The 25,526-nt window shown below is 38.5% G+C and overlaps 1 protein-coding gene across 2 annotated transcripts in view; it reads right to left on the bottom strand.

Annotated features, from left to right (window-relative positions):
* UNC5D (unc-5 netrin receptor D) overlaps window positions 1–25,526 on the bottom strand; it is a 593,886-nt gene that overhangs the window by 98,956 nt on the left and 469,404 nt on the right. For both annotated transcript variants that reach the window (XM_025394124.1, XM_025394125.1), the window contains exons 5-7: window positions 18,792–18,972; window positions 17,770–17,937; window positions 15,810–15,974 (exon numbers count right to left, since the gene is read on the bottom strand). In XM_025394124.1, coding sequence (XP_025249909.1) covers window positions 15,810–15,974; window positions 17,770–17,937; window positions 18,792–18,972 — 514 coding nt within the window. The remainder of the gene's footprint in view (window positions 1–15,809; window positions 15,975–17,769; window positions 17,938–18,791; window positions 18,973–25,526) is intronic.

Here is a 25,526-nt window from a genome sequence, read left to right as displayed (position 1 = left end):
ATGGAAATGGCTGGAAATCGCTGGTGCCCAAGAGGGTTTTAGTCCCCTGGCATCAGCATCAAAATTGGATTCTGCTATGTTTTGTGAAATAATTGTACCTTGACAGGAATCTGCTAACATAGAGCATTTTCCCAAAAAGAAATACCTGTTTGAGATTGTTCTACAATGAGTACAAGAGAGGGCTACCCACTGACTTCACTAACTTTGCAAGAAGTACCCACTCTATGATCTTTTATTCTGTTTGCATAATTATTTTCTCACAAGGCTCAGGGCCATGGAACAACTTGGCCTTGATCAACTACATTCTCTCTGCTTTAATTTTACCTCTCTCCAAAGGCCAAGTTCAAATGACCATTAGTAAATTAATCCATTAGAGCCGTGGTTCTTGGTGGTAGTGTTGGCTTAGTGGTGTTGGCTGCATATTAGAATCACCTAGGGAGCTTTTTAAACAAATACTCATAGCTGGGCCCCACTCCAAGAGATCTCGATTATTTGAGGTTTGGGTTTTTGTGATCACGATCACCTTCGGGCAACACATCTGGGATCTGCGTGGTCAATTTTAGTTGGTCTCTGCCTCCCTAAGAGGTCTTGAGGTAGCTATGGTAAATAAATGGTCCCAGAAGGCTCTCTCCTATATCTTGCAGGTGAGAGATGTTGCAATTTTGAGCCAATGGAAGCTGAGCTGTAGTTTAGGAGAAAATCATAGCAGTTTTCCCAGGGTCTAAAATATACTGATTGGTACCTTCTGAGTAAATTGGAAATTGATGATAAATTATTATAACTCAGTCTTATAATCTTTTTGTGTATTTATAAGTTAAAAATGCAAACATTTTTAAGTGTTTTAAATTGTCACATTTTATCTCACTTTTTTCATTTATTTCATTTTTATACTCACTTGTTACTTAGTTGTGCATCCAAAATAATATATATATAAATAATATATGTGTGTGTGTATATATAGATAGATAGATAATCACAAAGTGAAGAAAGCATAATTCCAGCACCAAGGGATAACCACTGTTAAGTTATATATACAAGCCTAGGTCTTTATCCCCTATGATTTTATAGATATGAAACTATATAAAATTGCCAGTGATTTATCATTTTTACCTATACAAATGCAGAATTGTCTTTTATGTATTGTTCTGCAATCTGCTTTTGTCACTTAGTACTGTAAGGAAGCTATTGTTTTGTGTTTGCCTGTGTATGTATGAGGGGGGAGGTATATATCTATATGATGGAGAAAGAGAACAATCTACCTTTTATTTTTGGTGATGATTCATTTCTTTTTCTCCTTTAATTTCTTGCTTCCTTTTTTATATTCCATGCTCCTGAACCATTTCCATGGTATCCATTGTTCTTAGCAGCTATTTATAACATCATCCCTACACATCCAGCCTCTACTAGAGAACAAATGTGGTCAGCTGCATGCAGCCCACCTCTCTGGGACTACAGACAGCAGGCCCTGGGGGGAGATGGCACGTGTGGACAGAAGGGTTCATCTCCAGCCATAGAGTGAGGGCTGCAGACAGAGGGCTGCTCCTCAAAAGCTGTAGCTGGTGATTACTTGGAATCTGCTCCCAATGGTTTTGAATACTGCATAGATATGTTTGATTCCGGGGCCTATGTCATTTTTAAGATTCAGTTAGTAGTGTTGCTTAAATGTAGACTAAACACCCAATGGGGCAGCAACTCCCTTCCCAGCAGCAATTCAAATACATCATTACAGTCAATGTTTACCATTCTTTCATTTCACTAGATTAGTCATATCCCGTATTTTTACCTCCAAAGACCACTTTAATTATTTTGTTTGTCATAAATCATATGCTTTGAAACCTTTTCCACCCCCAAACAGGTATGTGTTAACTGTATTGTATTTGAATTTACCGTTCACATTCTTTGTAATCTTAAATGATTTAAGAGTTGATTCTGAAGTCTGTGGAATAGTCTGCCTTCTTTCTCTATTCTCTGGCTTATTTCCTTATTTGTTGCAGTAATTCTCTAGTATTAGCGTGAAAGAATCTGCCATGACTCCACATTGCCTCCGAGTCATGGTCAGCTGCTCTGCCTGCCTTTGTGGTCTTGCATTACTGGTCCCACCATGCCAGATATGAATTGGTTTCTGGAGCACCTCAGTACAAATCCATGTACTAGTCTGATATATCTATTAACTCTCTCCAAGGTCAACTCAAAGCTTTAGTCCAGGCTGTTGCCTCACCTTGGGAAGCCCTTCTCTCTTCAAGGCTCTCACAGAAAAGTTTCCTGACTCCATGGCACTGATGGATTTCTGATTATTTCCTGAAATCTCTGGTGATTACTCCATTTGCAGGGATTGCTTCCCTCTCTCGACAGTTTGTCTAACTTATAGTCACTAAAACACAATGTATTCTTTTCCAAAAAGTAATAACATCACAAATGTTCATTTGATATATTTTATACTTTAAAAATCACTGTCAGTTATGGGTCTCTAACATGTAAATCATATTTAAATGCTTACGTGTATGACACTGCAACCACAGAGTCACAGCAAGAAAAAGATGGAGGGAATGAAATTAAGAGCTATTTGCTTGATTATTTGCTGACTGGTGGAAAAGAGATTGAGGTTATTGATTATCAGTGTATTGCATGTATTCATGCTTTCCCTCTCCCCCCGCCATAACTAGAAATAATTAAGAGCTGGTGTTATGCCCTCTGAATGCTATCCAAGGCTGCAGGAAATCCCAGGGCCTGGCAGATAGGCCTTGTATTAGCAGTGAAGGATAATTAGACAAACATGAGGTCTGCTTTGCATTGGCAACAACACTATGCTGGAATATGTCAGGGAGACAATGACACGTGGGGATTCTGTTCTCCTCCGAGTGTTCAAAGTTCATGTAGGTTGTAGAACATGCAGGAAAACAACCTCCAGCTCTTGTATATGTCCTAAAACTATTTCAGTGATTAAAAATGCAGAAATAGTAAAAGAGATTAAAATATAAACCATCTCTAGATTTGACTCTTTTTAGTTTCCTTATTGCATTTTTCGTTTCAGTTCATTTTTAAAGATCTTGGTCAGCAGTGACCCTTCAGAGACCATATTTACCCCACTCAGTACTGGGTTAGTTCAGTTCTTGCTTTCTCACTCCAACTGTACTCCCCCCAGCTTCCCAGCCTGTATAGACATCACAAGATCTATCACCCCTTTTAAAATGCAATCTGAGCATCCTCATGGAGGACAAGCACAGAGAATAGGAAATTTTTAGAGATTCTTCCTGGAGTTTTCCAATTGGTGATGTCGGTGAGAGAAATCACTGGTTTCCCCAGAGAAATCTGAGAATTAGTGGAATTCCATGGCTGAATGGCAAAAACATCCACCTAAATAACAACTTCTTTGAGTTGAGATGCACATTAGTAAATGAGAAACAGTTCTATTGAGATCTTCTAACTATGCATTGTTCAAGATCCCATCATGTTAGTTAGATGAAGTCAGAAGGGTACCAAAACAGACGGCTCAAGGATGTCACTTCTGATGACAATGACCTTCCTGAATTGCCCTTAGTCAAAGCACATAATTAGTGTGCATTCAGGAGATGTAGTCTTCCCCCTTTTTTCTTTCAAACTGGGGGCCTGGACAAATAAGTATCCTTAATGACCGTGCTTACAGGTGGCATTTACATATTTTTCAGCTCAATCATTGAAACATCTAGATTGATACCAACTTCATTGTGATGTCTATCCCTTCCTACTGATTCCATGTGTGTTAGTTTTGGTGATGAATATGCAGAGTAAAATATGCTCTTGGGCCACTGCAAACACTTTTAAGCCCATATCTATAAGACTTTCTTATCAGTAATTAGCCTTTGTGATAAAATGCAATGCTTCCAACTCTGCTCCAAGGGAAGATGCAAAATAAAGTCCTTTTTCTAACCTATGAATTCTTTTGCTTTGATTCCTTACCTTCCAGTCACAATAGAAATATATACTATATATATTCAAAATGGAACAAAAAGTCCAGATTCCATAATTCAAGCTTAAGATAATCATGTATTGGTTAATGTCATGATAATCACTGACTTTGAGGCAAGAGTGATATTCAAATATTGAAAAATCATTTAAAAATATCTTATCAAAATGAAATTAATATATTGACGAGATATCCACTTTCCCATGTCTATTGCCACGTGATTTACAATAGCAAAGATATGAAAACAACCTAAATTCCTGTTGACAAATGAATGCATAAAGAAAATGTAGTATATACAAACAATGAAGTATTATTCGCCCTTAAAAGAGAAGGACATCCTGCCACTTTCAATAACATAGATGAACTTGGAGAATATACTAAGTAAAGCAAGCCAGATGCAGAAAGATAAATCTGTTTGATCTCACTTATATGAGAAATTTAAAAATACCAAATTCATAGAGACAGAGTAGAATGGTGGTTGCCGAGGGCTAAGGCTGGGATGGAGGACGTGGAGAGATAATGGTCAAGGGGTATAAAGTTTAATTAGGCAAGATAAAGAAGTCCTAGAAATCTAATGTGAAATAATGTGACTACTGTTCAGAATATTGTTCTGTATACTTGAAATCTGCTAAAAGGGCAAGACTTAAATGTTCTTATCACACATGCACTGAAAAAAAGATAGGAGCTATGTGAGGTGATGGATATGCTAATTAGCTTGATGTGGCAACTATTGCACAAGTACACATATATCAAATCATCAAGCTGTGCAACTTAAATATATACAATTTTTAACTGTCAAGTATACCTCAATAAAGTTGTAAAAAAGGAATCCTATTTGTAAGTGCCAGCCTTGCCATAGGGTCACAGTGGCTTCCTGCTGTGTCAAGGGTTGTTCCTTAAATTGCTCAGGAGGGAGGTAGGGAGGTTTGGGGAGGGAAGATGGTGGGGGTTGAGATTTGGGAGGTGTTTGTTATGATGACTAAGAAAATACTTAACTGACATGAGGCTATCAGTCCTGACTCATTAGAAAATGCTTAAAGGGAAATTGTAAATTGAGGACCCTTGACTTACAAATTGTTTTTCAGCTTCATTAGTTCTCATGCTAGTCCAAACATTTATCTAACATTACAGACCAAATTACCTGTACATAGGGTCTACATCGGTCTTGTTTACCTATTTCCAGTACCTAGAACAATAAATAGAATATAGTAGGTACTCAATAAATATCTGTCAAATGAATCAGTGCTGCTAAGTCTTATACAGTGTACATAATTTCAATCACAAATTTACAAAGTCAAGATTCATCAATTTCCTATGTTCTACATGAATTCATAGGATGTTGTGGCTTCTTGATGAAGAGTTTGGAGTACAATGCTAAAGAGGCTGAATTTGATAAGTCAGTCCCTAAGTGAGGCCAGCAACTTGTTTTGTTGGGTTAGGGCAATTTGTTTTTGTTTCATATCTAAAAGATGCCCAAGTCAGTTTATGTAACCATCACTCAAATGGCTGATTTTAGGTGTGAATGAGAATAAACTTCTCAAAACTCATTAAAAAACACATAATCTGAAGTCGCTGACATGTCAGTGGTGTTATTTTCATACTATATAATGTATTATATATATGTGTATATATGTTTAATATGTGTGTGCATATATATATCTGGAAGTTGGTAAATATATAGCTGCAATGTATGTTCATATTTTACATGTATATATGTATATCTATTTTAATGTGCTTATGTTGTGTGTGTATGTGTGTGTATATATATGTATAGGTGTCTGTATCTCATTTTTAAGCTAAAATGAAACTTAGCGATCTTCTTGCTCAATTTCCTCATTTTACAGTTACAGGTGCAAGATTGTGAGATTTGCCAAGGTAACGCACTAGTTAACGGAAGATCGGAACTGGGACCTAGGACTCCTGACTCTTTGTTTAGAGCTCTTTTTACTACCCTATGATATCTTTCTAAATGATCATGGCGGTTTTCCATTCCACCGAACACTAACGCTGTCCTGTACTAAACACACATAAGAAGGCCAGGTCTTTTCTTATTCACAGTACTGACACTCTAGCGAATGAGGAAGGGCAGGGTTAATGGAATTAATGATAATATCTATTGATGATGTTAGTATCATCTTTATTTTATCACCTTTCATAATGATTTTGAAGAGATGTGTATTTAATTTGTAATTTAAAGAGAATAGGTGGAATCAAAACAAAGAGGTTTCCTTTATCTCTATTAATTTGCTTTGTTCAGCACACCCCAGAGGCCACTGAGTTTTTCACAACAGTAGATCACTCAGTTTTAAATCACTTCCCTGATTGGGTTCTTGCCACTTCTTTTATAGCTAAACCACTCTATGATCTCAGACATTAAATCTTTCTCTAGTCCAGACTAATATTTCTTACCCAGGGTTTTGTGCTGTTGAATCCTGATTAATTACACTGCAAATGTAAAACTTGTAATTTACAGAACTAATAAAATAAGGATAGTTTTGTTTATATGACAGAAAGCCTAAACTTTGGAAACATCCTGACTAGAAGGGACCTTGGATATCCATCATTACTGACAGCAAAACATATTTTAAATATTGAAAATAAATATGGCAATATTGGTAATTTTGGAATCTGGGAATGTGGAATAAGAGAAGTACCAGGCATGCATCATTGTTCTAGAACTGGTTCACAACAGAACGGTAATCCTGGTATCTATAAATTGCTATACAGTCTAGTACAGTCTAGTAATGCATACATTGTTGGGTTTGGTTTCTCCCCACTCTACTGAGAAATAATTTTTGAATTTGTGTTGACAAATTAGGATTTGCTTTATAAAAAATATTTTCTACCACCTGTAATCCCAGCACTTTGGGAGGCCAAGGTAGGTGGATCACGTGAGGTCAGGAGTTTGAGATAAGCTTGGCCAACATGGCAAAACCCCATCTCTACTAAAAATACAAACACTAGCTGGGCATGGTGGCACACGCCTGTAATCCCAGTTACTCGGGAGGCTGAGACAGGATAATCGCTTGAACCCAGGAGGCAGAGGTTGCAGTGAGCCGAGATTGTGCCACTGCACTCCAGCCTGGACGACAGAATAAGACTCCATCTCAAATAAATAAATACATAAATAAATAAATAAAATAAAAAATATTTTCTGCCCAGCTTGTCAGAATACATGTACTTCTTATGAATGAAAGATGCTTGTATATCCTACTCACTACGGTGAGGACTGATTTTCTCACCTGTGGTTCAAGTGTTCTTCCTTCACTCTCCTGAGACTTTCTCGTGAGGGTTTATTTTATTTTATTTTATTTTATTTTTAAGAGACAGAGTCTTGCTATGTTGCCCAGGTTGAAGTGCAGTGGCTATTTACAAACACAGTCATGGTGCTCTATAGCCTTGAACTTGATCCTCCTGCCTCAGCCTCCAGAATAGCTGGGACTATATAGGTGTGAACAACCGTGTATGACTTTGAGTTGTTTTTAACTGTTGGTTAGAATCATAAAATTTTAGAACTTGTTGGGACCTTATAGATCCCCTGGTCTGTCACCTTCTCAGGACCAAATCCTACCAGCTGAGCAGAGGAAGGATAGAAAATGGAGGGTAGTTCATTCAGCTACTTATAAGAAGTTCTAGGAAAGGATATTGATTCTTTTGTCTGACAGAAAGTTTAAGAGTCTTTGTGAACTGTTAGGGTTCCTCCAAACTCTTTTTGACAACTGACAGTATTTCTCAAATTACTGCTCAAAACTAGTTTGTATAAAGAATGTAATGAATGCATAAATAATGTCTTCTACAGGTTTTAATGACAAGTACATTTTATTTTATTAGACACTATCTTAACCAGATATATTAGGAAAAGTTTTAATGAAATATAGAAAGTATTGCACTGTTGATACTCTTGCAGAACATGGAAAACTTTTTTTTTTCTGCTGCAAGAATTCCTTTATTAGAAAACACATATGTGCTGGGCATGGGGGTTTACACCTGTAATCCTAGCACTTTGGGACCCTGAGGTGGGAGGATCACTTGAACCCAGGAGTTTGAGGCTGCAGTAAGCTATGATTGTGCCACTGAACTCCAGTTTGGGCAACAGAGTGAGATCTTGTCTCAAACAAAACAAAACACCACACACACACACACACACACACACACTATCATTATTGCTATTTTGTATAATAGAGTGCTTACTATGGAGGGAAAATGCTTTACTCAGATTAGTTTATCTTCTCACAAAGAACCCTTTGTAATAGATACTGTTATAATTTTTGTTTTATAGATAAGCAAATTTAAACTTAGAGAAATTAAGACACTTGTTCAAGGTGCTCCTGCCCATAGTACTGTAATCGGAATTCAAACTCAAACTATCTCACTGCAGAGCCCTGAGGCCTCAACCTATCCTTCATTTAAGTGATGAATATTCACACCCAACAGGCTCAATTCATTCCTTTCTTCCAATTGTAGGTTCCTGTCTGTCCATTTTGAGTGGAGAATAGCTGGTTTCAACTCAGTCACAAAGGAGCTTTGAAGGCTATTTAGCCTGTGTTCTTAATGCCAGATAAATCCAGGCCCAACATGGGCCAGTCTCACTGAAGCTCAACCTCTGCACCTTCCAACAGTCCCCAGTTCAGTGTTTCTCGGGAATATCATCTATAAAATTGTCTTTGTTATGGATTTGCACTCTCACCGACGATCTGGTTCTAAGATTATAATTTAAGAAATGTTTCTAAGCTTTCTAATAGTTTGTCTCCAGTTTACATCATCACAGGGACTCATTCTTGTGTGTTTGTTTAGTTTTCTTGGGTTTGTGTTAGGTTTTACTTTGTTTTGCTTTCGTTTTTTTCCCTCGCTCTCTAAGTAATATGATCTGGAGGTACATGCATCCTGCTCTCCAGCTGCCCAAATTCAGTTTTAGCACCCTTATTTACAGTGGAGGTGTTTTATTTTTATTTGTCTCATAAAATGAACAAAGTTAACAAGATGTGCTTAGAGAAACCAACTTCCAGAGACTATGTTTCTGGAGTGCTACATAGGACTTCCTGTCTAATTTTGCCAAAAGAATGCAAGCATAGTGGAAAAATACATATTGAAATATGTTGTGGGAAAAAGTGGGTAGCAATGGGAAAATGTAGGTAGAAGGAGAGTTAAAGAGAGACAAGCAGAATAACTTCCTTCATTTCTATTAGCTGAGAAAGCAGTTCTTACCTAGGCTCTTCTGTCCTGGCTCTGTACCTGTGGCACAGATCCCTGAGGAAATAGAAGATGGTGGCAACAGAAAAAGTTTCCTGGATGACAAAAGGCATCTTAAGTGTTTCAAACCTGGTTGGTAAGAAAGGTCACAGATTTTTAATAGCTTCTGAAATACGCATCCATCATAAACCAATGGATGAATGCCAGTCTTCATTGAGAAGGGAGATCATGTTCAAAAAAAAAACAATAAATGTCTTTTTCTTTTCATTAACAAGGCATAAAAATAGAAAAGTCAATAGTGGGTGGGTAACAAAGGGAGAAGTGTTATGGTAATTTGTTGCGTGCATTTTATTCTTGATCTTGTTTGTGTCCAATCCACTCAGGATATGGCACTTGAGTGCAAGTGCCCATCAAGAGGCACAGAAATGACAGTTTTAGCTTTGTAAAAAAAATTGTTTTTAAAGCCTTCACCAAGACACATGAATATTGCACTATCTCTGCTTTATTTTCTTTTTAATTAAGCACAATGGAAACTTCAGTCTGAGCCACTCCACTCTGTCTTGTTAAAGCTTGTTCCTCACTGGTCTTCATACTGGCCCCCATAATGGAAAAGTGTTTATTGGGGCATGGGGGAGAGATTGTTGCTAAGCTGCTAATGACACCATATGTGCCCAAATCTACATTCTAATGACTCCTGTGGGTCTGCAATATTATGTCCACATTTGCTATGCAGTATATATGATGGCAAATTCTGAATTAATCAATTGTTATGCAGAAAGCCAAGCTATTGAGTATCTCTAGGAAAAAGTCTTTATGTGAAAAGGAGCACCTACTATGTCCTATAAATTAAAAGTACTTGGGAGAATTAGCAAGCAGTAGGATGCTTTGTGGCCAAATAAAAATATACTGTGCTGGTATGTTATCTTGCTAATGCCATTTTCATTTCTTGAATTTAGAGAGTTTATGCTATAATTAAGCAATTGTGCTGTGTGGCTGGTTCAGCTGATTCTGAAATACGAACTTGTCTAACAAAAAGTCTAGATTGAGTCAAGTATGATTTCTGACTCTGACCAAAGAAAGGAATTGATAGGTTTTGTTTTGGTAAAGGGACACTCATCGGTTATAATCCTATAAACAAAAGAGGTATTCCATAAAACCGCTAGTATAGAAATAAGTTGTTTTAGATGCGAAGAGCTATCTCCAGGATGAAATTTCTCTGATTCAGTGCCCTAGGAAATACAGGGAAGGAACTCAGGTAATTACTGTAATGGATAATAATGAGGTTTAGAATTGTCCAAGAGAAAATGCTTAACAAAGCAAACATGTCTTTCCTGTGATTACAGGTTCACCTTTTCAGGTGCTTCCTCTAGGTCATTTAAGTAGATCATTCAACAGACAATGTGGTTAGATTATTAGATGTAGCTCCGGGATGTTTATTTGAACCTGCTATTGTGTAGATGTCTTTATCCTTGATGGGGTTTCCTAACCATCAACTCAAACTTTTCTTATCACTGCAGCCATGAGAAGTGAAAACAAACCACTATTTTACTGATATTTCAGTTTTTGAACTGTCAATGTTGAACTGACCTATGTTATACCTTGACAAGAGGAACGGCTTAGCTATCAGGTAGCTAAGCCTTGGAGACTTCCTCTGTCTTTCAGGCCTGTGTGGCATTTCTCTAGCTTTAGTCTCACTACACATCTAGGTGCTAATCCCTTCTGAAGCATACCCATTTAATCTTCTCAAGCCAATGCCCTTAGTTTTATATCTCCTGGGGTAAAGAGAGAGGGAGCTGGCTTCTCCTATTCCTCAGGATCAAACTAAACACCCTGCTATTTTCACCTTTCTCTTCCTGTCAATGAGGCATGCACAGCTTATTTCTCTCTGGCTGTGATCTGAGAGCACAGAAGCAGCTATGTACAGTAAGGAGAAAGACCAATGGTCAGGAAACCACCTGATTCTGGTGTTCAAGCTCAGAAAACACGGAACTACAAGTTCTTGTTTCTTGACAGTCATACCACATCATTACCTTTTTCCTCTAGAAAAGCAATACTCTAGTATAAAGGCACTGCATGTTTATGCTTGTAGTTTAGCTTTGTGGATTCACTGTTATTGCCAAAAAATTCCTAATCTGCCTCTTACCAGTCTTGGGGCATTTACTTAGTTTTTTATTTTTAAGCGACAGGGCCTCCCTTTGCCACCCAGGATGGAGTGCAGTAGAGCAATCATAGCTCACTGCAGCCTCGATCTCCTGGGCTCAAGTGATCCTTCTGCCTCAGCCTCCCGAATAGCTAGGACTACAGGTATGTACCACCACACTTGGCTCGTTTTTCCTTTTTCTTTTGTAGAGACCGGGGTCTTGCTATGTTACCCAGGATAGTCTTGAACTCCTAGCCTCAAGTGATCCTCCCTCCTAGGTCCCCCAAATGCTAGGATAACAGGCATAAGCCACTGTGCCAGCCGTATCTATTTTATTGTTGAGAGCGTCTAGGTATGGCCATCTGGGACAGTGTAACATTAAGGTTCTGTGTTCTAGTCACAACTGACTAAGTAACAATAATACCCAAATATTAAAGTGATCATTCAGAGCTGGCAGCTTCATCTCTAGGAGAAATGCAACCCTCAGAGACAACAAAGAAAAACCAGGTGTTTTGTTGAAGGCTAAATAAAATCAAAGACATGTAGGTCATCTAAGAGCCAAGAAATGCCATTGTGAATCCTCCACGAGAAGGTGGAAATTGAGGAATTGCTCTAGGGTCATGTTGAGTGTCAAGGAAGAAAATCAGGATGAAGAAAATTCCCAAATTGTAATATGACCTAGATTCTTCAATAAAGCTACTGCTCCATAAAGCTGTTGCCAAACGCTATTTTAATCAAAGCCAGCCTTCATTGGAGCTCTATCCTCAGAGTATAGCTATTTTCACAAAGAGCACTCCAACAGAGTACCAGTGAGAACCTCAGAGTGATGTTGGCATCATTTAATTGGATTACTGTTCATTGCTTCCTGAAGAGATAGGGAAGTGTTATTTTTATTTATTTATTCTTTGAGACAGGATCTCACTGTGTTGCCTCAGCTGGGCTGCAATAGCACGATCATGGCTCACTGCAGCTTCATCCTCACACCTCAGCTTCCAGAGCAGCTGGGACTACAGGCATAAGCCACCATGTCTGGCTTATATTTTTTTAATTTTTATTTTTTGTAGAGACAGGGTCTCGCTATGTTGCCCAGGCTGATCTTGAATTCTTGGACTCAAGTGGTCCTCCTGCCCTGGCCTCCCAAAATGTTGGGATTACAGGTGTGAGCTACCATGTCTGGTGTTATTCATTTTTGTTATATAGGTAGCCACTTTCTATTTAAAAGGACAGAATACATCCTGGTGTTGTGCTCTTATGAACATACCCGTTTCCCACTGATATGAAAATATATCTCAATTACATCAATAATCTCATAGACTTCACCCTTTCGCCTTCAAAAATCTTCATCACTATAGACATCAAAAGCCTCTGATCATATTTGACAAATACACTAATATGCATACAATGAAGGCTAGAAAAAACATGCTGAAGTGAAAAAGGAAATGGAAGAAATTAATAGATTACATAGAAAGAAAAGGCTTATGTAGCATTTTCAACTCATGGGGGTATTTAATAGAGATCTTTTTACACATCCCAAGCCTATCTTCCTAGCTAAGTTATTTCCACTATAGGAAAGGATTGAGCTGTTTTAATTCCATAAAAGTACGTATGCATCCATGATGCATTTAATTTTATGTGCCAACTTGACTGGGCCATGGGTTGCCCAGATATCAAGTCATATATTATTCTAGATGGTTCTGTGAGGGTGTTTTTGGATGAGATTAACATTTAGATTCACAGACTGAAAAAAACCAGATGGCCCTCCATAATGTGGGTGGGCCTCATCCAATCAGTTGAAGACCTAAATAGAACAAAAGACTGACCCTCCCGTGAGTAAGAGAGAATGCTCCTTCCTGACAGCCTTCCAACTAAAACACTGGCTCTTCCAGCCTGACAGCCTTCTAACTGGGCCATCAGATGTTCCTGGTTCCACAGCAGCCTACCAACTTTTGGGCCTGAACTGGGACATTGGCTTTGCAGATTTTGGACTTGCCAGGCTTCAGAATCACATGAATCAATTTTCATAATAAATATAGTTAAATATCTCTGCATTGCACTCTTTATGTGTGTGCATATCCTATTGGTTCTGTTTCTCTGGAGAACCCTGTCTAATATTGCATCTCAGATTTCAGAGTTAGGATCGAGGCTTGCCAGTACACTCTCAGTGCTGATAAGTCCTTTCAGCCTTAAACAGAACTCTTATTCAATTGATAAATGACAAGCTATTACAATGCAAATGCAAAAAAAAATAATATTTGTGTGTTGGATAACAATTCTTTCTTCTATTAAGAGCTAACCATTATCTGTCTCCAATCAGTAATTCTCAGATTAAGTTTTAGTCAATTAAGATTGAAGCCTGATATCCACTGATTTTCCCCAAGTGCAAGTACAACCTGTGGTTGTTAGTGAAGGTTATTATTATGAATATAAAAATTTCAACCAGTAGCCAAATAGTTATATTGTCATGGTTCTTTGGAAGACATGAAATTCACCGCCCAACTGTACTAATTTATAATCATGGCCATCCCATGGCTCAGTCCGGTTGATACATAAAATTGATCAGGTGTATATGTGCTTGTAAAATTCAAAAAGCTTAGTTCTTTCCTTGAAGTCACTCATGGTCATAGTTCAGGTAGTTGCTTTAAGCAGTTTATTGGCTTACTAAATGAACTCTTCCTATGGACATTGGCCATGTGTAGTTTTAGTGACACATGAGTGGTTTTCTAAGTGTTCTCCTTGTTCTCCTGTAGTGGAAATAAAAACAGTCACACCTCAAATGTGTGTATTAGAAAAACCTGGTGGTATTCAAGAGAGGTGAGAAGCACATTTCTTTAAATATCCTTCTATTGAGCTTGTATTCAGATTCCTTACATTTAGGAAGGGGGAAGGCTTTTTGAAGGCAGCAAATAGTTGGTATGCATTTATTGGAGAGCATACCCAAACTACAACTGGTGGGTAGGTGGTCTTCCATTACAGCCCCCTGCATTGTATCTGATGCATGCAGGGTAATCAGTGCTTGTACTAGCAAATAGAGGCTATCAGGAAGTGCTCAATGTACTAATCATTTTAACCGATGTATGAACCATACAGAATTAGTCTGAAAATACAACAGGTAGCAGGTGCCTGCCTTCAAGGGTATTCAGTCACACTAAGGCAGAAAAATAAAACCAACTTAGATATTTCCTCCATACTGTCATTTTCCCAAAGAAAATGTGATGCATCTCTCTGAGAAGATCACAAACTAGTAAGCTATGGTATGTGTGTGTGTGTATATATATATATATATTTTGCTAGATACTTTCCAAAGAAATTTCCAAGAAGGCGACCAGCTCTAGAGAAATAAGTGCTGAGTCTTGTGTTTTTAAAATACCCCAGCAAAATCAATACACCTTGGTTCATCTGAGTGGGTGAGTGGAGAATAGATCCATATCAAGTGTGTACCTACTCTGTGCCATACAACATTCAAATATGTTATTTTATCATTTAGCCTTGACAATACTAAAAAGTGGGTATCATATTTGGTAATTATAGTCAGAGAAGTTAAGAGATTAAGCAACTTGCCCAAAGAACACAAAGTAAATAAGGAATAGCATCAAATGAAAACCTATTTCTCTTGAACTCTAGTTGACCCTCCCACGTCTTCTAACCCAGGCAGACAGTCCCTTGGTGATGGTAATAATGTAATCTCAGGAATAAAGCAAAGACTTGGGAATTTTGAAACAAATGTTCTACTTGCTATTCTGCCAGACCACTGTGATACAAAGCCACCCACTTCCTCAGGTATCACTCTCCTTTCCCCGTAATTTTTTTTTTTTTTTTTGAGATGGAGTCTCACTCTGTTGCCCAGGCTGGAGTGCAGTGGTGCAATCTTGGCTTGCTGCAAGCTCTGCCTCCCAGGTTCATGCCATTCTCCTGCCTCAGCCTCTCGAGTAGCTGGGATTACAGGTGCCCACCACCAAGCCCAGCTAATTTTTCATAGTTTTATTAGAGACAGGGTTTCACTGCCAGGATGGTCTCAATCTCCTGACCTTGTGATCCTCCCGCCTCGGCCTCCCAAAGTGCTGGGATTACAGGCGTGAGCCACTGCACCCAGTCTATTTTTAAGATAACAGTCACAACACATGTTCCTTGCCACAGAATCCATGGTCTCTAAAGATGATTAAATGCTTTACTGTGCTTGCAAAATTCCTGGGGGGAAATATAACCACAGTGATCAGTAACAGAATTTCACCAAAATTAAAAATGGAAGATTCTAAAAGTCTAAAATATTTTAACTTTTTTTCTACTCTTAAAATGTTATCAATTTAATACATATACACATAAACAGAATGCACAGTGATACAATATATGCATTTATACCATCTCTATTAAAAATGCATTTGTCTGCTTTTCTGCACTTTTTACATAATTTATTTTTGCCGTTAGCAACTTGGCTTTCTGCTAACTTATTTAACCACATTAATGGCTGTAGCTTACTTTCTTGAGATGCATAAATAGTATTATGAACAAACACTGAAGATGTTAAACTGAAGGTGTTACCTAGGATGCAGAGACCATCTGTGCAGTTTTCAGATTCCTGGCTTAGACCTTCACAGAATTTGCCCCCATTTCTCGGGGGTGGTGCTGTGCACTCCCGGATCCGCAAATGTTCACACTCTGGGCTGCAGACGGACCATTCGCTCCACACTTCCCAGCTCCCATCCACTTCAAAGGCAAACAAAAGAAACCATAGTTAGAATGAATCAAGTAGCTGTCAGGAGACTCACCCCAGGACTGCTGTTGTTCTAGAGCTAGATTTTAAGGAAATAACCACCAAACAGAAACAAAAGAACATATTCACTTATCTTCTCTCCATGGTTTCTTTCCTGAAGAGATAAGCTCACAAAAGCAGTGGTATAATACTCTTGCTATTTCAGGATGAGACCAATTACCAAATTGAGGCAAGCATTCATATTTCCAGCACCATTGGGTTGGCTAAAAATTTGTCATGACCCATTCTTTCCCAGTCTTTCACGCCCAAGTGCATCTTAGGTGGACAGATAAACTGTGTGCAGTAACCACTGATAATCAGCCACTTTCTTAGGGGTTGACAGTTTAGAACAGAGTAGAATGAACTATCTTTAAGCCCTAGAAGCCCCTAAACAATATAAAGTGAAACCCAAATATATTGATAGTATTAAACTAAAACAGGTCAGTCAAACCCCAAGACACCAGGACTTATATAAATAGAATTTCCTGGGTCATGGACTTCTGCTGTATGTAGAAATGAACAAACTGAATTTAATTCCACTAAAAAGCAACCCTAGAGATCATGGCAGATGTCTGAGGCAATTGCCCTTTACCTCTTAGGAATAGTTCAACCATGCTTATGTGGGTTATTTAAGATACTGCCATTTTAAATCTAAAGCAATTAGTCAAGAATAGGGTAATATAAAAAAAATACTGAACTTGAAGCAAAATGTCTGAGCCCTTGTCTTGGATCTGCCAACTTATCCGCTGAGCAACCCTGGGCGAGTTACTTAGCCTCATTTTACCATGTCTGCCAACTGGGGATAGTAAAACTCACAACACAGGAGTAAATGACATTATGTGTGTAAAAGCATCCTGCACAGTACCTGGCACATAGTAAGCACTCAATAAATGCTTATTGAACATAAGTCCAAAATGAAACTCCAAGAATATGCTTCTGGGAAGAGCCCTACCTTAACTTCTATTGCAAATAAATTTGCAATTTTATTATAAAGACATGAGGCTCTAGTTCAGTGTCCTTGGAGTTAATGTTCTGTAGTGCATGTGAGACCCAGGGTCAATTTATTTCTCAGTGGGAGGATACGCATTTCCTAAAGAAAGTCATTCTTCCATCTCATCTATTTCTTGTTGTATAAATTGGGTTACAGCCAGTAAGAGACAAAGGAATTTATGAAAGCCATATTTGGTAAATGAAGTATCTCTTTTTACAGAAAGAAAGGCAAGCATAGACCAAATGTAAAATATAGACTGCTGTGACAGTGTACAGTCGCTATCAATTGTCTTATAAATAAATACAAAGCTAGAACTGATAAAGTTATTTGATTGATAACTAATGATAAAGAGTCAAACATTTGGTACCGTTCTTTTGTGCTTTAAGACAATTTATCTAATCCTTGCTAACTATTATACAAATACAGGCCACAAGATGGGAGAACCCAAGGAGAGAAGGGGATGGCTTAGCCCAACCAAACACTGGTAGTATAACCAGACTCCATAGCAATTGGCTTATTGATGACGAATGTTCGGTGTCATCTGAGTATTAAAAAATATGCCCCAAAACATCGCACCGTGGCATTTTACCCACGTTGCTGCCATGACAATGAGCTCTACATTAGCACCTTGGATAAAGGTTCTATTCTAAGAACTTGGGAGAGGGTGACTTTGGAAAAGAAAGTAACATTGATTGCTTCACACCAGCTTAATAGTGTTGGTGGACCAGAAGGGAAAAGGGAATCTGCATATATCTCACCAGGACAAAGAGAAGTGCAGGTTATTTTCTGCACTGACATTCCCTCACAAAAGGCCCCACCATTGAGAGGAGCTGGGTTGGTGCAGGTCCGGGAACGTTTCTGCCATCCTCTACCACAGCGAACATTGCAGGCTGACCACTCTGTCCAGGAAGACCAGCCTCCATTCACTGAGAGAGAAAAATGGGGAGGGGAGAAAAAAAGGAGAGAGGTTTTTACTGATTGCCTACTATGTGCAAGCCACTGTGCCAGGTGCTGTGAGTCAGGCATCCGGGGACCGAGAGACTGTGCAGCCCCCACTGGCTGCTCCATCATGAGACAACAGTGGGGTCACCTCATCCAGTCCTCAGCCTATTCATCTGAAATAGGAGGGACACAGAATTTGCCTTGCAAGGAAAGTATAAGAAATAGAAAGAACTCATCAATAAACCTCTAAAGCACTTGAAAATCCGGAGTATAAGAAGAAAATATCAGCATTTGAATTTCTGACTTTAAGTGCTTCAAAAATAAATCCCAGGGCTCTTCTATTGTGGAAGGGAATGCCTTTACTTATATAGCTGGGAACTTCTTTTATATAATACCTGAGATATTCAGCAAATAGTATTGTTTGTTTTTGGAGAATTTCACATACCAAGGGAGAGACTACCTGACAGCAGGTCTAGGAAAAACTGGGGTGAGTATTGGGTTTGAGAGGCGTGGGAAGCAGAAGTTGCCCATCTCAATTCTTTTCAAATATAAACATAATGGAATAAAATAAACAGCTTTTTATTATTTTTAAAAGAGAGATTGGAAATGTCACTGACTATCACACGGAAGTGCAATATTGGAAGGAACAGCAAACACATTAATAGAAATAGTGATGTTTTTCGCCTGCCAGGTGGGGGAGGCAGGATAGAGCGCTGCAGTGAACGAACCCCAAGGTCTTTGCAGCTCTCGACATTAAAAGTTTTAATAAAACATACATCCCTCTGCCTCTCTGCTTTCTGCCCTCCCTATCCATTCCTGGCCTTTGGGCTGGTCTTACCATAAACCACCACAGTGGCTGACAGGCTTCTCCTCTTAGCCACGATGTTGGCTGCCATGCAGGTATAATTTCCTGAGTCCGAGAGCCGTGCCTGCCTGATGATCAGGTTATGGTCAGCCCTGGTGTCAATGTTCTCATCTTGTTCAGAGTCAATGGGCTCCTCATTTTTCAGCCATTCCACCTACAGGAAGAAAGGAATGTTTACAAGTCACTAAAAAAATCAGAACTCTTTTCTGGAATAGAAAGGTGAGCAGATTCGGGTATGGGAGAGAGATGTATCTAAAATATGGAGCAACAGCAATGATTGGTTTCTTTATTCCATATCCTGTCCCTTTTATTTGGTAAATTTGGTTATATTCAGGAAATGGATACTCAAGCTAATAAGCTGGGAGCAGGAAAAGAACACAAATATCCTACATTGACTTTGACCCATTTTCTAAAAATGCACTGGAAGAGAGAAAAGAGGTGACTGCAATTAGGCCATTTCATTTCATTACAACGTTCATGATGATGATGATATTTCAATAACTGGTCCAAAGTGGAGCTCAGAAAATCAACATATAAATGTAAAACTTGTATTTTGTGTTGAGAGGATATTATTAGACAAGGTTTTAAGTCAAGATGCCTGAATTTAAACAAGTTTTGATAAAGGTTTGAGATTGTACTAAGGTTAAAGTAATATAGTTTTGAGCAATCACAAGCAGATTTAAATTTAAAGCTCAGTGTTCTGTAGATTTTGAGATAAGTTTCTTTGGTGATCATTTATGTTACTCCTTCAGTGATCAAAGAGACATTTAGCACTTGGGTTAGGTAGCTGACATAGTTGAGGCCCAGCCCCTCTTCTGGAGAAGCTCACCTTCCCCATCCTCTGAACACAGACTACTCCCATTTCTGATGTGTTTTCTCCTAGAGGCCGAAGAACCTATTTTCTTCTTCCCAGTTTTATCTTGGTCCTATCCTCGGTCTAAACTTCTCTTTCCTTGAACACAAAAGGAAGACACAGATGGAAGCCTTCTGCTCCTGGGATCCTCAATTTACTTCAAATGGAGAAACACCACCCTGAGCACCTCTATTTCATCACATGCCACTTTCCTCTGATCTGTTATTTCCTTATTCACTCTCTGCTTCCATATCTAAGCAACATCTCTACTCTCTAGTGCCCCTTGGTAGCACTAGACACATCTCTTGTTTGACAACAACCATTCAGCTCTAGTTATCAGCCTAGGTAAAACACAGTAATTTAACGGACACATAAAAACTGACATTTATTACAGAAAGCAATGGCCGTGATGACATCAAAGAGAAGTCACACAGGAGCATACACATCGGGGCATTTCATCATACTCTACTCACCACAAGCACAGCTCATTGAAAGCTGGTTTTAGAATAAGATACCTCATTTCATTTCTTAAGTCTAAAGAATTCTAATTTATCACCAATAAAAAGTGTCATCTGGGCCGGGTGCGGTGGCTCATGCCTGTAATCCCAGCACTTTGGGAGGCTGAAGTGGGCAGATCACGAGGTCAGGAGTTGCAGACCAGCTGACCAACACAGTGAAACCCTGTCTCTATTAAAATTATTAAAATTAGCCGGGTTGGTGGCATGTGCCTGTAATCCTAGACATTCAGGAGGCTGAGGCAGGAGAATCGCTTGAACCAGGGAGGCAGAGGTTGCAGTGAGCTGAGAATGCACCACTGCACACCAGCCTGGGCAATAGAGCAAGACTCCATCTCAAAAAAAAAAAAAAAGTGTCATCTCTTCTATAATCATTTGATTTAACAATGATTTGTCTTTGTAAAAAGGGATTTACCAGGGGAAGACATATAAGGATCCTTCCATACTTACCCCGAGTACCACCCCACAAATGAGAGCTTAAATACCCCAAATCATCACCATCAAAAACTTACTTTAGAAGAGGTAAATTTGAAAGAAAATGATACCAACTAGCACAAAGAAGAGATCCAAGAATTACAGTAAACGTAAAGAAAAGCTGTAGAGCCGAGTGGTACCAGACAATGAAGTAAAAATGCAAATCTCACTACCAAGTCCTGGGGTTCCTGATGGCACCAGCCTGGAAAGTACTAACAATGATCAGAGCCAAAAAGCACTGCTCTGTTTAACAAAGTAGGGCAATGGAACCAATTTTATAACACAGCTGTGTTATGACTACCAGCCTGTGACACAATATCGTCCATTCACTACTACCATTGCCTATTTCAGAGCCACCCATTTGTTACTTTGACAAATATCTAAACATTTGTTGAGTATCAGAGATTGTACTGAGAGCTAGGTAAAACCAGGTGAACAAAACCAAGATGGTCTCTTCTTTCACTGGATCTTACAATGAGTAGGTAAAATAGAGATAAGTAAATCTACATTCTCACCAAAATATAAAAGTTGAGAGTCATATTGCCTCAATACAATGACTATAATAAATAAATTCCTTTCCCTTGAAAATTACCCAGTCTTGGGTATTTTGTTATGAGCAACAAGACATGGACTAAGACCTCGCCCTGCCATGATCTTCTTTCTGGGATTTTTGCAGTGGCTTCTTAACTAACTGGTCTGTCTGTGGCTTCTATTCTTGCCTTTACAGTTGATGTTAGGGTGTAACCCTTACTGTAAAGTCACTAGAATTAGGTCTTTTAAATTACCATCAGTCTTGTATCACTGCAAGGAAGAAATTGATCAGCTTAAAGCAGGTCTGGGAACTTTTTTGCTCTACCTCCACTCTCCTCCTAGGTCAGAAATTCAGGGGCAAATTGCCTGCTTTCTGATTAATTCCTTACATTTGCTATTTGTAGCATCTAGCAAACACTTCTCCTATGTCCCCAGCTCAGTTGTCCTCTTCTTTCATACCTCTCCTCAAACAGTTGGTCAGGAAGTAGAGAAAGTCTGGCACTGACCCATAAATAAATTATTCATAGACAGTAGATAGCCAGAGAGAGCCCTGTGGGCAGTGCTCCTGAAGACTGAAACTAAAGGAGTCCTAGCACCTGGAAATCAAGAAAAGCTATCCTAAAGGAATCTTGGCTCAGAGGAAAATTAAAGGTACAACTGTCAAGTAGAAACTTGCTTCAAATTGAAAACTTAAAGAAAAATAAAATCATGCACAAAAGAACAAGGCCAACAAACTAGGAAAATATTTGCCATAAATTTGATAGATAAATGGTTAATCATATGAATGGTATGAGTAAAAATAATATGAATGCTCAAACTTTCATTTAAGTTGATGATAAAAACCTATTCCAGTAAATCTGGCATCAAGATGAGTATGTAATACATGAAAAAAAAAATCCACAAAACACATGACAATTAAACAATTGAATATTATGTAGCACTAAGAATAAAGTCTAATAATTAATAAGTTAGAAGTTGAGCAGTATGTTTCCTACCAAAGTAGTCAAGATTAAAATATCTCTCTCAAACACACAAGGAGTTTTTATTTTAGTGATTTGTTTGTTTTTTGTTGGGAGTGCAGACCAGAGAACATTTCACCTACTGTTTGATACCATGCTATGGACAACATATTGAATATTTGTCTCCTCCAAACAACTTGAATATTTGCCTCCTCCAAAATTTATGTTGACATTTACTTCTAGTGTGGCAGGATTGAAAGGTGGGGCCTTTCAGAGGTGATTAGATCATGAGGACTCTCCCCTCATGAATGAATTAATGAAATAATTAATGAATTAATGGGTTATCATGGAAGGGAAACTGGTGGCTTCACAACAAGATGGGAGACATGACCTGGAACATTCACCTGCTCAGCCCCATTGCCAAGTGATGCCATGTCTTGTGCCGCCTCTGGACTCTGCAGAGTCCCGACTAGCAAGAAGGCTCTCACCAGATATAGCTCCTCAACCTTGGATTTCTCAGCCTCCAGAACTGTAAGAAATAAATTTCTTTCCCTTGAAAATTACCCAGTTTTGGGTATTTTGTTATGAGCAACAAGGGATGAACTAAGACACTATCCTACCATGATCTTCTTTCTGGGACTTTGGCAGTGGTTTCTTCACAAACTGGTCTGTCTGTGGCTTCTCTTCTGACCTCTACAATTGATGTTCTACCAAGGGATGAGACCATGCCACTTTCTAGCTTGAGATCCTTCGGTGGCTTTGAATCTTAGAATGAAACCTCTAGGCTAACAAAATCCTTAGGTAAGGTCTAGCACCCTCTGTGAGTTAGCCATCTCAGAGCCTCAAGCTCACTCCACTTTAGCCCTGCTGTACTCCTTCCTGCCCTTTGAACTTTCTAAAGTTCAAAGCAAGTTCCAACCTCAGAGCCTTCATACCTACTGATTCCTCTGCCCTGAAGAACTCTCCCATTGGTGGTACCATGGCTCAATCCCACTTTGCATTTAAATCTCTCAGGTCAAATGCTACTTCCTCACAGAGGCCTTACCTAACAACCCTTTCAAAAATAGTAAGCCCCACCCCTTCCTGCTTTGATTTTCTTCCTAACGCTTACCTCCATTTGCTAGTCTTTTTTCCTTTTTTATTTTATTTTTTGAGACAATGTCTCAAAAGACTACTGCTGGAGCACAGTAGTGTGATCATAACTCACTGACCTTCCAGGCTCAAGCAATCCTCCCACCTCAGCCTCCTCACTAGCTGGGACTACAGGCACACCACCACACCGGGTTATTTTTATTTTTATTTTTTGTAGAGACAGGGTTTCACTATGTTGCTCAGGCTGGTCTCGAACTCCTGGGCTCAAGCAATCCACTTCGGCCTCTTAAAATGCTGGGATTACTGGCATGAATCACAGTGCCTGGTTCTATTTAATAGTCTTAAAGATAATTATATCATTTGCACTTGTCATTACGGGCTTAGGAATTTACCGAAAGAAAATATTAAGGGTGCAAGTTTAACAACAAAAAATTATGTTTGATAGAAGAAAGAGAGAAAGAGAAAAAAGAGAGAGAAAAGAACAAAAAAGAGGAAAAAAGAAAGGATGCAAGGAGGAAAGAGAAAAAGCATGCCAAAGCTACATGACAAATAATGAAGCTTTCAAAAAATAAATTGGGACTCAACAATTGATTTAGTATTGTATAGACGTTAAAAGTCCTGGTATCAACTAGTAAAAACATAAAAAAGTGGTCATAATACATGAAAGAGTAAATATATAAAATTATGTTTAGTGTTATCATAAATTTATAAAACAAAAACAATAAACATACGTATGCTTAACAGAAACATTGGAAGAGAATGCAGTGTTTATAGAAGTCTTAACTGGGGTAATTATTCTTTTTTTCTGGTAGTTAATTATGGCAAATTCAAGGTAAAATCTTTCATAATCTAAAAACAAATTACTTTAGCTTAAAAAATCTCTTTTACTTATCATGTAGCACAGTGATTTTCAAATTTATATTTAGCTGCAGAATATTTCTTCAATTCAAAGCTTATCTGAAACCCAAAATGAAAAAGAGGATTAAAAAAGGGAAGATATTATGACTGATGCAGAAGCGAGGTATCTGAACTGCAGATGTGAGGGACCCTAACATGCATAAACTTGGTCATGCCAGGCCCACTGCACAACTCCAGAAGAGACGATTCACATCCTCCCTTGTCAATGTAAATGATGAGTGCTCAAGATGCTTGGTGCACAACCTGTGCTATCATATGAGCTGGTCCTGCTGTACGGTCTACCCCCAATCACTCACAGGCACTATGGACATATACTATGGTCTGCTTCTAGGCCTTCCAAAATTATAGTTTGAAAAATATCGATAAGGTAAATAAGGTGTCCTAGGTATGAGTGTGTATCTGTCTATACACACACACACATACACATACACACATATATACACATACACACATACACACACACACACACGCATATATATATGCATGCACACACATACACACACACATACACACACACCCCCTATGAAAACCTACTCTCATGGTTTTCTCATGGAAATGATAGGTAAGCATCAAATAACTTTTTACATATGTACAGACCCCAGCATATCAGCCTATATATATATATATGCTGGTATACTTGATGTTTATGGTGTTATGACTGGGGTCCCTCAATCCAATTATGTCTATAAACAGTCAACATAGTAGACACTTAACTGTGGAACTGGTTTTTTATTCGTAACCTAATAGTTTATCCATTTAACTGATGGCAGGATCTTTATGAGGAAATCAGTTTGGTATTTTCTGGGCTTATAAAAGTGACAAATTGCGCTTGAATTTATGCTTTTGTCACTTAGAGAAACTTTAAAACATTTTTGATGAGCTAAGTGCTCCTAATGTAGAACAGTTTAATAAATAAAATAGGAAAAAAAATTCTCTACACCAGCAGTTGCAAACTGCAATGTTCCTGGGGGCCAGGGAGGTAACATAAATTAGTGAAGTGGTGCTGGGTACGAGACCTCCACGTGCACTGCTTGCATATTAAAGACAAGGGACTGTTCTTCGTTTCCACAGAGGAATGAGCTCACACTCATTTTTCTTTAAAAATGTGGCATTTTCTGTCTTTTTAGACAAAGGCATGGGTATTTTTAAAAAATGATAGTGCAATGAAAAATGACAATGAACTCATTTTTGCTTAATAATCTCTTTTGCTTTTCATGTGTCACAGTGGTCTTTAATTTACAGAGTATTTATCTTTAGCATCAGAAATTATAGGAAAGTGATGACTGTGGCAAAATGTAGACCGCAAGACCTGTGTAAATGTGTGGCCACTAGTTAGGGTCAGGCTATCATTACCATGAGAGAATAC

This window comes from Theropithecus gelada, chromosome 8, assembly GCF_003255815.1.
Source record: "Theropithecus gelada isolate Dixy chromosome 8, Tgel_1.0, whole genome shotgun sequence".
In the NCBI taxonomy this organism is placed as follows: Eukaryota; Metazoa; Chordata; class Mammalia; order Primates; family Cercopithecidae; genus Theropithecus; species Theropithecus gelada.
Note: the sequence above shows the minus strand (reverse complement) of the source record. Positions and strands in the feature narration are given on the sequence as shown.